Below are 12,509 nucleotides of genomic sequence, written 5' to 3'. Positions count from 1 at the left end.
GGGTGACAGTCCTATCACATAATGTGATAGAATGCAGAGCTAGCAGACGGCAGAATGATCTCCTTATAAATCTTGTACAACTCTCCAATAGCTAGAAATCGGGCCAAACTTGAATATCTTCATAAATTTTGTTGGTAACTAACATAACACTGCTACTAACCATATAAGTCTTGGTCTCTTTTCCTGCTGTTACTGGCTTTCAATTTCTTACAGCTCAGATTTATGACATAGGTGAAATGATTGTTTACTGACAGATTTGCTTTTCCTCCTTTTTAATTTAGTGTGCTATCACCTGGTTCCAGTGCTAGGAATTAAGGAACTTCTGCTCATTCTTATCCTCTCTTTAATACTGTTCATCATTTGGTCTTCTTACATTCTGCAGCATTAACTTACTACTAATGCACAAAATGGCTTTTGATCAGTTTTTCTCTGAAAATGCTGCTTCAGTCCCTGGCTTTTTACTAACATTTATCCTTTGGACATTTTACATCTCCATTACCAAAGACGAAGGACCAAAAGGAATCTCACATGGTAAATCAAACAATGCTGTTCACAGCATTCACTTAACAGCCCCACCTCAAAACCTTGAATTTTTAAAGTTTTATGTAAGTAAGAATAAAGTGAAGACTTATTACAACTTGAAATCATAGATTTTTCATTTTCCTTATGGAATCTTTCTCTCTGTTTTTTTAATGTAATTTGTCAAGATTTCTAAATGTTAAACTTATTTTCTTTCTCTTTTCTTACCAATTGAAGTGCTTTACCAGAAATTTATAACATGAAAAAATCAGCTTCCTTTAATCTCAGAAACTAAGAAAACCATCAAGCAGTCTTGAATTCTGGAAGACCAGACCATCTAGCTCAATGTGAGGTTTAAAAGCTTCTACGTTTTGCAGGTGTGGAGCCAAATTCAAATGTGCAGAAACCAGAACTTGTGATCTCCTGAAAATACCACCTTAGAGTTCACCTCCAGCTTCTCAGTACCAAATTCAGCCAGGTAAGAACCAGTCAGCAGAAACCCAAGTGGTTGTTTTTGGTTTGGAAGGCTGGGTTTGTTTGTCCATGCCAATTTACCTGTATTCTGGCAGAGACATTCCAGCAAATTCTAGTTTGCTGACCAAATGCTCGTCAGCTGGAAATTTTCCAAACAAAGCAGCTGCATGGCATGCTCTCTTCACAGCAATGAGGATGCAGCTTAAATGTGGAACAGGAAAAGCATAAACAGTCCCCTTTAAAGTAATAAACTAATTAAAAATTCCTGCTTAATTCTGCTTAATCCTGCTACCTTTGAAAAGCAGAGTTGAGAGTCAGGTGAGCTTCAGGAGAATCCCATTCCACTTCCGTCAAAGCTTTGTCCCAAAACACTCACCTCTGGCCTCAGAACAGCCCTCCTGCAGGCCTGGCACACGGGGCCGCTCCGGGAGAAACTCAGCGGAAGCCGACGGGTTCGATTCTGGCACGTTGGGTCCTCACATATTAACCAACCCTGCAGAAAGGCAGAACACGGGAAAAAAAATCATTTTTTACCCTAAATTCAAGTTATAACTTGAATATAACTATTCAAAAAATGAATCACAGTCAAGGAAGAAAAATATCCCAACTGTAACATCCTCTGTGAATCTGATACTGTAATACATATAAAGAGATGAAGGTCCTTCAAGGACCTTGTTTAAACACAATTAATGGCGGACAACAAAGCTGGAGTCTTCTTGCTTCAAAATCCCACACTGCAGTCATCCCTTCTTTGAAATACACTGAAACCTCTGCTCTTCTCTTCTCCAGTTACAACAACATTAACATACAAGCAGAGTATTTTATCCAGCTATGTAGACCATTCAGGAAGACACTTCATTCAGGAAGACTTGTAATAAATTAAATATTTAAGTAACAAGCCATTTCTTTGCTAGTGCTTTAGAGGGGACAAACAGTTTTAAGTTTTCTGTTTTCTGATGCAAGCCAGAAGCTTTCCTTTCTTCTTCTTTTTAAATATCTTGTTAATTTTTTTCAGAAAGCTTCCAAGACTTCAACAAAAACTGATTCATTTAGGAAAAACTAACATTTTGCTGAATTAAAATGAAATAAAATCTGAGCCAGTTCGTCCTATGTCAGCTCAGAGAGACAATGCAAAAGGCTTCTCTTAAGACTATGTAAGAAGGAATTATTCCAGGACTGGTAGCGATGAACTTCTTGTGCCAGGTACAACCATAGGCTAAAAACCATGCCACACCTCATCCCTAAGAACCACTAACAGAAGATACTTAAGTACTGGCAAAAGTGAAAGGATATGGTAAAATTCTTCCAAAGATTCTCCCAGCCTTTGGAAATAGCTCAAGGACCACCTGAACCACTGACTCTGTATTCAGTGGCGACTGAATTAATGCATTAATGATGCAGTAAGGACCCCAATGAACTTCAAGTGCTTTTCAAACCCATGTAAGCTTTCAGCATCTGAAACATCCTGCAGAACAACTATGAACTATATGGAAAAGTACTTTAGCTTTCTTGAACACACACACACACACACACACACACACACACACAGAGCTTCTCTTTAAACGCTTTCTAGTTCTTGCATCAGGAGGGACTAGGAAAAATCATTCTGCATTCAACTTCTTTGTGCCACTCATGATTTTATAGACCTCCATCACATCACCTTCAATCAAAGTCTTTTCCAAACCACAGTCGTAATTTACTTAGTTGTTCCTTGCCTGGAAACCACTCCAAATCTTTGTTGCCCTTCTCTGAATCTCTCCCAGGTCTTTTTGGAAATGAGGCAGTGGGGGAAAATGGGACAAGTGGGGAGGGAGATGAAACCAGTACTGCACACTGTATTCAGGATACCAATGAACATGAACTTATACAGAAACAAAATGGGATTTATCATCTTGTTCTCTGCTTCTTTCTCTCCTCAATTTCTAGTCTGCCTAGAGCACACTACCAAACATTTGGGCATAAAGCAGTCACTTCCAGAAAGATATTTAATATTTTTTAAGAATTATAATTTTATTCTTCCCCACTACGTCGATATACATTGGACACAAAATTAAGATTGGGTTTTTAGCATTTCCTCACGTCACCTTCCTTGGCAGAGTATTTAAGCTTCTATTGTTAACTGAAAAGTCAACTTAGTCTTCCTGCAACTCTTCTCCAGCAGTTCCTGCATTTACCACCCTGAGCAGCTCAGTCCTGTCAAACTCTGCATTTCAGTCCCTGCTGGGAATAGTGGCTGGTTATTTTTTTGGCCTATTTCCAGATTTTTTGTTGCACCTGCAAAGAAGTTAACTACATACATGGATCCCTGGTACTTTGACAGAGATGTTATGAATCAGAGGACAACTCAGAAAGTTGCTTGTTTCCATTCTCACTAGCTCTTCGAGAAGTTGTCCCAATGTTATACTCTGGCAATGACTTCTACCTAATTTCCACTTCGATTTCAACCTAAAAATATATTCTATAATAATTTCAGAAGTGCTCCAAGACTGGTTTAGCTTTTCTTTATCTCTTTAAGATGAAACCTCAAGTCCTTTCCAAATAAATTCATTTATTCCAGAGATGTCTCCTCTTTCACCATGTCTACAGCCATGTCATATACTCAATATTCTCCCACTTGGTGCCAAATCCATCAAAACACTTCCTGCTGCCTTTGCAGAGCAGAGCTTTTATGTCCATGTGGCCAGACCAGAAAAACTGTGGAGAACATCACGGCAATGTCAATGTATATAGCGCTTCCTGAAATGTGTGCTTCTGCCCACAGTGCAGGAATGGACAGAGTGTATTTACATATGCAGTTAGATTCATTTCACCCAACTCTGACATCTAAAAGCCTGATACCCAGTTTAAGCTTATCCATTAGCTTACCTTATGATCCATTTATAGTAAATGGACAGAAAAAAAGCATCTCCAAAAGCAATTCACCTAACAGATTTTGGGATGAGGAAATACTCCCTGCTTTAGACCCCCTTAATAAAGTAAGGGGTGTTGGAAACAGTATGACCAGTGTATCTGATCACAAGTGTGAACTTTATTGTTACGTAGATCAGCAATGTAAATCATGACATTTAAAACTGCACAGTGAGAAAATGTAAAGAATTCAAAAACCTTCTGTGCTTTGTTCTCTCGCACAACTGTTACCCTAGGAGTCCTAGTACTACTTTCTCTGTCATATACAATTTATTTATGACAAATACTTCAGAACTGACATTAGCCACATAAGACACTGCTCACCAAGACTGAGATACTCAATTAACACATGGGTCACCATGAGAAATCCTAACTTAGGGCCTGACCTAACAGACACCTGACCTGTGTCTTCTGAAGTCATCAGGCAAAAATGACCCTCAAGTGACAAAGACAGGCCTTGGCTCTGGTTTTGCAAATGAAGCTGATTTATCTCTAAAAGAGGAAGGTGTTTATTTGTTGTCTCACACTGATTAAATAACTCAGTTTAAAAAGACATGGAATAACCTTCTACCAAAAAAAAGCTACTCAAGGATAGCATTGAGATCTTCAGGCACTCACCTGAGTGAGTGCCAAGAATATCATTAGAGCCACCGTGAGGGAAAACACAAAATTATTTTTGTAAGGGTAATGAATTCTCACCCATCTTGCATAAAGTTAATTTTTAGAAACAAAAGACATGCTCTGTTTGGAAATTTGTTTATTCTGTGGCATCTACCTTCTATGAAACATCTGGCAGCAATCTGACATAAACAGCACCTTAAAATACACAGCCAGGCAGGGGGAGGTGTGGAGGGTGTCCTCACCCATTCCAAAATCCTCCTGTTGAAGAGCGTAATTGTTTCAGCTGTAACTATGAAAAGATTGTGTGCACAAAGAGAACATTCATGACTCAAAGCATATTAAATGACTACATCTGAACTTTGAAACAATTTGTTAAATTAGAAAAACAAATAATGGAAACTGCCAGATAGTAAGATATTTTGCTAGGGAATGCAACTGCAACTGAAAAAAAACAAATCCTGGAATGGGAGCAGCATCCCAGCTTCAGCTGAACAGAATACTCAACAATAGACAACCATGAAAATAATGTATGATAGAAGTAACTGTGTTTTCTGCCACCTGTTGGCCTTTTTAGCTAACCATTATGAAACAAAGGACTACACCACTCACAAGGTACAGCTTCTACTGTCTTACAAGGGGATGCATAGAAGGTCCTCTCAAACTGCCACTGAGTAATGACATTTGAAATAAGCTTCTTTATAAAATTGTTTCAGTCTAATGCAGTCACTGTTGAAGAAAGCACTGAGAGACTCTGCTGGTCACAAAAAAAGGTGAAAAAAGACTGAAAACCCCATGATTAAACTAAAAACCATACCTTAGGATAAAAATAACCACTTAAATTCAACAGCTTACTACTATGCTTGTTTTCAGCCACTAATAAATAATGATCAAAATATACAAGCTTAACTGAGTAGTACATTTCTCAACTATATTGAAGAAATGAAGATTTCATTTATTGCCTACAAAAAAATGCCCAAATGTGTTGAGTAGATACTAACAAAGTGGATGTCACTTCAATTCATATAGAAAACAGTTAATGTCATTTGTATAGACTTCTCACCAGTTATAATTAACAGTAAAGAGGTCTTTTCTTCTTTGTCACCTCTCTATTCAGGCCTTATTTGCGTTTGTACTTGCTATCTGTTAATCTCTAGTAACAAATGACAACAATAACTGTTGCTATTATGCATGGAAATTAAACATGTAGATAACTGTGTGAAGGGAGCTATTTTTGAAAAAAGCAGTATCAGAAACATGTAGCTCTTTATGTGTCTTGTTTTGCTTTGATAATTAAGCCATAGCCTTGATTTCTTTTAAACAAAAACCTTTTCCATAGACATGCATGTTGCAATCAAATTCAATACATGCATTATGTTCTGATTCAATCTGCTCAAGTGCATTATTGTTAACCCTTATTTGATCCATGCCTGTCATCTTCACTGACCAAACAAAACCAATCCTTCATTTCCCAGCAGCTATCACTGAGTCTGTAAATTAATTTGCAGTAGATCAAACAAAATCATAATAGGGAACCTTCAGCTTTGTTCTACTTGGTATCTGCAACACTGTGGGAAATGAAATACAAGTTGACAGAGGGGCAAAAAAAAAAAAAAGCAACTAGCGTTTCCAAACATCCTTCCCACAAATACTTAGTGGATTTTAAAATAAAAAGTATGCGAAAAAACCCTAAAATAGATGCACAATATAAAAGAAAATCCCTGAAGAGTATTAAGTCCATGAACTGTAGCTAATAGGGAGAAATTTGCAAGTCAAAAGTAATTTTTGTTTCTTTGTAAGTCTGTTCTTGAGAATTAGCCTCTCCCATTCTAATGATCAACAAGCATTAAGAATATTACCCCAAAATACAGAGGCAAGTGGTTTTGCAACAGCCTGTCAAACAGAAGTTGCAGGGGTCAACAACATGCATTTACTGAGCTTTATCTTAATAATTTTTACAAATTACATTTGACAATGTACCTTGGTTGCCTGCTACAGTAGAAGACTGAATGTGCTTCTCTAAGACACTTCAGTTGTGCATCTGTTCTTGCCTTCAGACAGTCTGGATGCTGAGGCACTATAACATTTTAAAAGTTCACATGAAATGAAAAAAATGTGCTGGTAAAAAGCAGAAAGCTGCAAGCACTGAGAATTATTCAGAAGTCACTAGCAGTTACTTCAGAGCTGAATTTACTTGTAACCCATGCTTGCTTCTCTGCAGTCTTCCTCCCCATTGAAGACAATATTAACATGGATTTTTGAAAATGGGACCTTGGTGGATGGTGTCCAACCTCAGATGGCTAGCATATCCAAGCACATTATACCCCAAACCCATGTCTCCAGCACCGCAGAGCTGAAGTTATCACCTTACACCACCAAACCCACCAGAAGGGAAGCACAGGAACCCAGCCTGAACACTCTATCCTTGCCAGCCAGCTGAAGCCTACTGCTCATGTCACTGATCAGCAAACCAGCTTTTGGAAGGCTGAATGTGAGAGAGAAGGCAATGATGATCTTCTGATCCAGGTACCATTGTGATTCGCTAATCACGACATTTGCACTTCACATTGGCCTTTCTTTTCATACTACCCTTACAAAAGCATATTACTTCCACTCATTCCAGGACCAGAAGCTTCAAAACCTGTTTTCCTGACAACATCCATTATTATGGATAGTATTGCCTAACAGGGCAAATCTGGCTGAAGTGGCTTGAAATCCTCTGGCAGGATGAGAAATTCCACCAATACTGCATTACTGGATATACTATCAAATCTATCCATCTCCCCAAGCAATATTAAAAGACAGATGATTTTTTGAAGTTAAATAAAGCAGTTCATGATGGCACTTAACTCGGTGACCTGAAAGTTACCAGTTCCAATGGCAACAATTTGTTCCACACGTGTGGTGTGTTCTCCCTGTCCCACCTGTCTGTGTCTTCTGTAAATGGCTGAGTTTTTGGTGGAACAGAAACTTTCCTAGTAGTAGACAATGTGTCAGGAACTAGAATCACAACTTCTGTTTGCATATTCTTTGGCCAATGCTTTGACTATCAGTAGTAACTACATCTTTCGAGAAATGCATCATGATTTTACACTTCCAACATGAAAGGTGACACTAATATTGACTTAAAGATGAGCTCTTGCTGTAAGGTCAGGAAAGTTTTCCTGCTGTGTACGAGAAACCAAATCACTCTGAAGTAATTTCAACTTCTGATCTGCTTTCTTGCCTGCTCAGAACAAAGAAACATTCCAGTAATAACACTGGCACAATCCAGTGCATCTGCCCCACCTTGGTGAGATACCAGCAGCAATGAAAGTCTCAATGACAGTGTAAGAACTAGCATCATGCACTGGGATTTCAGCAGACAAAGCAGACCTGAGTGACACCTACCTGCCGCTGCTCCCATGCCAAGAAGATATCCCCTCAGGTCAGGAATGCTACCATAAATAGTGAAATAAGACTCCACCAGAAAACTTTACCCACTTAGTAATGTGAATCATAGAACCATCAGTGTTGGAAAAGACCTCTAAGATCAGAGTCTAGCCATAATCCCAGCAGCCCAGCTGCCACATCCACACCTTTTGAACACTTCCAGGGACAGCAATTCCACCACTTCAGTAAAGTTCAGCTTCCTCAAGTAACATCCCATATTTTCATGGGGAAGTATACCTGATAAAAACCTCAGAGGATGCACTGTTACAAACAAACCAATTCTACTGCTGGTAGACACAAGAAAGTCACAGACTCATTTAACTTTTGAAAGGATTTTCCCAGATGGAGGACTTGCTGAGGTCAGAACTGGTACAATCAGAAATACACACTTCTCTCCTGCAGGAACAGTAACTCTCTGCAGAGTCCTGGTGTCTGCCTGCTCTGTGCATTTCCTGTAGCTGCCTCATCCTGAATGTCCCTCCAGAGCAAGGACAAAGACACATCAGAAAGCTGTGTTTGAATAATCTTATGGATCGAGTAAGTCATCTGTGAGACTGCCAAAGCAGAGTCAGTGTAGGACATTTGGATCAGGAGGGCTCCTCACAGGTGTCACCTTAAGACATCTGACTTTGTCAGTGTGTGTGTCTCCTGACAGCCTGAGTGGACACAGCCACTCCTCTGAAACTTGCAGCTACTAATGGAAATAACCTGGAGATGAGATCATCTGAATTTATATAAGACTGGATGAACATATGGAAGGGACACCTCGTGATGTTTAAAAACCCACCTCATGGTCACCCCGCTCCTTGGGCACAGCAAAGAGAAGACTAAGCAAATTCTCTGTAAAGGCAAAATTCTAAGATAATTTTGTCAGAAAAAAAAATATTTTGAGGGAAACAAAAAGAATGTGCTATCACAGAGGAGCATAACATATCTGGAAAATGAGTCATCAGGCTTCCCTTCTTCCCTCCCCCCGTAGAAAAATGACCACTATTAGAAATTTAGCCTTTGTAAGGACCATCATAACTGTTTAGGCATATTTTATATCAAGGAATATTTCCTTGATAAGTAATAATCAGGCACAGTTTTTACAAGATTCATGCAAACTAACCCTAAAAATGGAGTAAAGGAGTTAAAAGCAATTACTGATGCAGAATTCTGGGTCAGCAACTTTTCCAGAATCCTTCAAAGCTTGGTATTTCCAAGCAAATCAGTTACTAAACACAAACAACAACAGGTATCTGTGACACCATGAGAAAGATCTCAATTTACCTGTGAAGGAAATCCATGGGACTTGCAAAGCCTCTTGCATTAGAGAGCTTGGACATATTGAGATCTCAAAGTAGTATATAGACAGACGTTGTTGATATATCAGGCATTCCAGCCTTCTTTTAACTTCAACAAAAAATTGATGGAGAATCTCTCTCTACTTCTTTAATATGTTACTAACAAGGAGATCAAAACTAATGTTATGTTCAAGAGATCCCCTGCGAGAGAAAAGATATGTCTGAACTCCATCTTAGAATTTCAAAATGTAGAAGAATTTAACAGCACAGCGTGTGTGCAAGGTCTCTGTCAGGCATAACTGAAACTTTTAAGTCAAAAAAATCTTAGAACTAAGTTGAAATATTTGTATTCCAATTTGAGTATATAAGACAAAGATGATTTTTCAAGAATATTTTAAGGTTTTATACCACTGTAACATTAAATCATCTCTGAATAATAAATTCCTTTGATATTTTACAGACTCTTCAAATAAATTGTTTTATAAGAAGGAACTGGGTCAAGAGTCCACTATTGATGCTGGCTGACTGGACCTTTTATCTTTTTAAGCGGAATTGGTACCATGTTAAAAACACACTCCCAGGCTTGTTGCAGTTGAAAGATATTGCAGCATATGCTTAGAATAATGAAACATCTTAGGTTAGCATAAATTCTTTATACCCTTACCCTACAGTTTCAACCCCTTGCCCAGGGAATGCTTATTGTATGTTCTCAGATATTCTGTTAGGCGTTGTGTACATTTTGGCAATGCAAACAGTTTTAGTAACTATTACAGTAACAACTGAAATTAATACATAAAGCTAACTAAAATGCATTAAGAAACCTGATCACAGATCCAGCAAGGTATATGACTATTCAGATCACAAGAGAAGGACCCGTTTTATCAACTCACTCTTGGCCACTGACTTCATATTAACTTTTCTTTTTCTGTACAATAAACATCGCAGCTAGCTTTTCATCCAGAAAAAGATAGGTTACATTTCCCGGTGTGAGTATTTTTAGTCTGATGTTACCTGATCATCCAGTTTAGGGAAATAGTAAACAGTAACCACAGCATTTCACACTCCATTTCATGCTGCCTCACTTCAATGGAAGTTGGACGGTGAGAATTCAATTGCTTTTCTAAAGCATTTCCTTATTTTCAGAGCTTCTTGAGTTTTGGCCTATATCAGAATTCAGCTGTGGCATAGAGTGGATAACAAAAACTCTTATGAAGAAAGGAAATTCCTCTCCTGGAGGTTCACTCTCCTCTAGAATTCCACATTATCCAGGCTGATGAGCAGATAGACATGATCTCTTAGGAAAAATACAAAACCATCTCTTAAATGAAGGATGAAAGGAGGAAATATGCTTTTGAAAGTGTACTACTTGAAAGCAGTACAGGTCCTGGAGAAGACTGGTTATATATCCAGTATTATTGTCACATGACCCAGATCACAGGATGCTATCAAATTGAAGCATCTTAGCCAGTAACTTCTTAGTGGAAGGCAAATGATCACTTTAACACTCAGTGCTGGCAAAACGGAAGGACACCTACTCCAAAATACTCCTGTTCTAGTATCTGTTGTCTCAGTTCCCCACTAGAGAACTGCCACCCCAAAGGCACCGGGCATCAATGGGAACTACACCCTCACAGGATCAGACAGAAGGTCCAAAACAACTACACAAACAGCAATTGAAGGCAATGTAGCTCCACTGACTTGCTACCTCAAAGAAAGCATGAATGAGAACACAAACACTACCTGAATTTCTCAGACCACAAAATGTCCTTCCATCCTAAAAAAGCTGGTGATACTAGAATGGTAAAATGGTCTCTGATGTAGATTCCAGGTGGCCATTTGAGAAGTGAAGCTCCCAAGCGCACTGATCTAAAACACCCAAAATACTCCCCTTTGGATTTTATGAAAAATGGCCATAAATTTGAGGATTTAACCTACAACAAAATTGTTTCTCATAGCATACTTTTTAGGAGTTCCTTCAGAACTTGCAGATCTCACAGTCCAGTCAGCAATGCATCACTGCTGTGAGGCAAAGGCAGCCACAGATTATCAAATGCCTATTTAGAGGCTTCCAAAAATGCAAGTCTGTAGAGTTTCAAGAATGGTATTTTGTAATTCTGAATATTCCAAAATAGTAGAACTTGAATTGCATTCTAATCCATAACTGGGAAAAATAAAGTTTAAAAGGAGGAAACCATCCAAGATCAAAAGAAAACTTCATTATTTTCAAGCAAATATTATTCTCAGCACTATCTGTCATACCAGTTTTACCACTAAAAGTCACAGAAGTGTGTGTATGTGATCAAAGCAAGAGATAACTGAAAAAGCAAGAAATGCACCCTAGCCTCACCACTCCCCCAAGACTGAAACACTCAAGTTAACATAAACAATGTTTTAAACAAAATTATCAAGCAAGACATAAGTGAAAAATATCTTGTAGGTCAATGTAAGAGTTTTACATGTTATTAAAAATTGATTTTTTAAAGATGCCTTTAGATGTACAGTCACATGTCATTTCATAAATGTTATTTGAAACTTATTGATCTCATTTGTGCAAAGCCCAAGCTCCATCATCAGCCTGCTGAAAGGATAATAGAGCACTCCAAACCCTTGTGAAAGATTTGATGCAAACAGTGGCCTTCATTTTAGCACATGTAATAGCACCACAAGTGGACAAATTCCAATCTTAACAGTTGTACATTACAAACTAAATCAGCAAATATGTTCTGCTTTACTTCACATCGAATCCAATACCTTGGTCTTCTTATCTTCACTAAAATAAGGTTTTACGCACCAAACTACACGCTGCAAAAGATGAAAAAGTGTTCTCACACTAACATACCACTCACAAAGAGACTCAGCTATTACCAACAACTTATTTCACTTAAGACAAGCTGGAAACACCTAAACTGGACTTGGAGCAAGCAACTGAGAGAAGACATACTTAAAATGACTACACATGGAAAACTAAATTGAGAAAAGGATCAGTGAAAGAAGCCTTATGGATTTCTGTACTGAGAGTGAAAACCTCAAAAAGGATATTTTAGTCCATTCTGCCAAAATACTCTCCCTATTCACACAACTCAAAGGAAGCCATACTCTTAGGCTACAATAGGTCACAACGAAGTACAGTACCTCGCTTCAGAAAGAATTTTGCTTTGTCTGTCAACTATCAACAAAGCACAAAGAGCTCATACAGCTCATCCATGTATTGCTTGTCAAGGAGTCTAGCAACATACAAACAGTAAGAACTCAAAAGATTTCTTTAAAACTATG

The 12,509-nt window shown here is 38.3% G+C and overlaps 1 protein-coding gene across 2 annotated transcripts in view; it reads right to left on the bottom strand.

The window, feature by feature from the left end:
- The window catches only part of POLA1 (DNA polymerase alpha 1, catalytic subunit), a 186,526-nt gene that overhangs the window by 60,260 nt on the left and 113,757 nt on the right, over positions 1-12,509 (bottom strand). For both annotated transcript variants that reach the window (XM_066176965.1, XM_066176966.1), the window contains exon 35: positions 1,370-1,486. In XM_066176965.1, the coding sequence (XP_066033062.1) occupies positions 1,370-1,486 (117 nt within the window). The remainder of the gene's footprint in view (positions 1-1,369; positions 1,487-12,509) is intronic.

This window comes from Chamaea fasciata, unplaced genomic scaffold, assembly GCF_029207755.1.
Source record: "Chamaea fasciata isolate MVZ Bird 193981 ecotype frontalis unplaced genomic scaffold, bChaFas1.0.hap1 SCAF_2, whole genome shotgun sequence".
Taxonomy (NCBI): Eukaryota; Metazoa; Chordata; class Aves; order Passeriformes; family Sylviidae; genus Chamaea; species Chamaea fasciata.
This window is presented reverse-complemented; position numbering and strand designations above follow the sequence as displayed.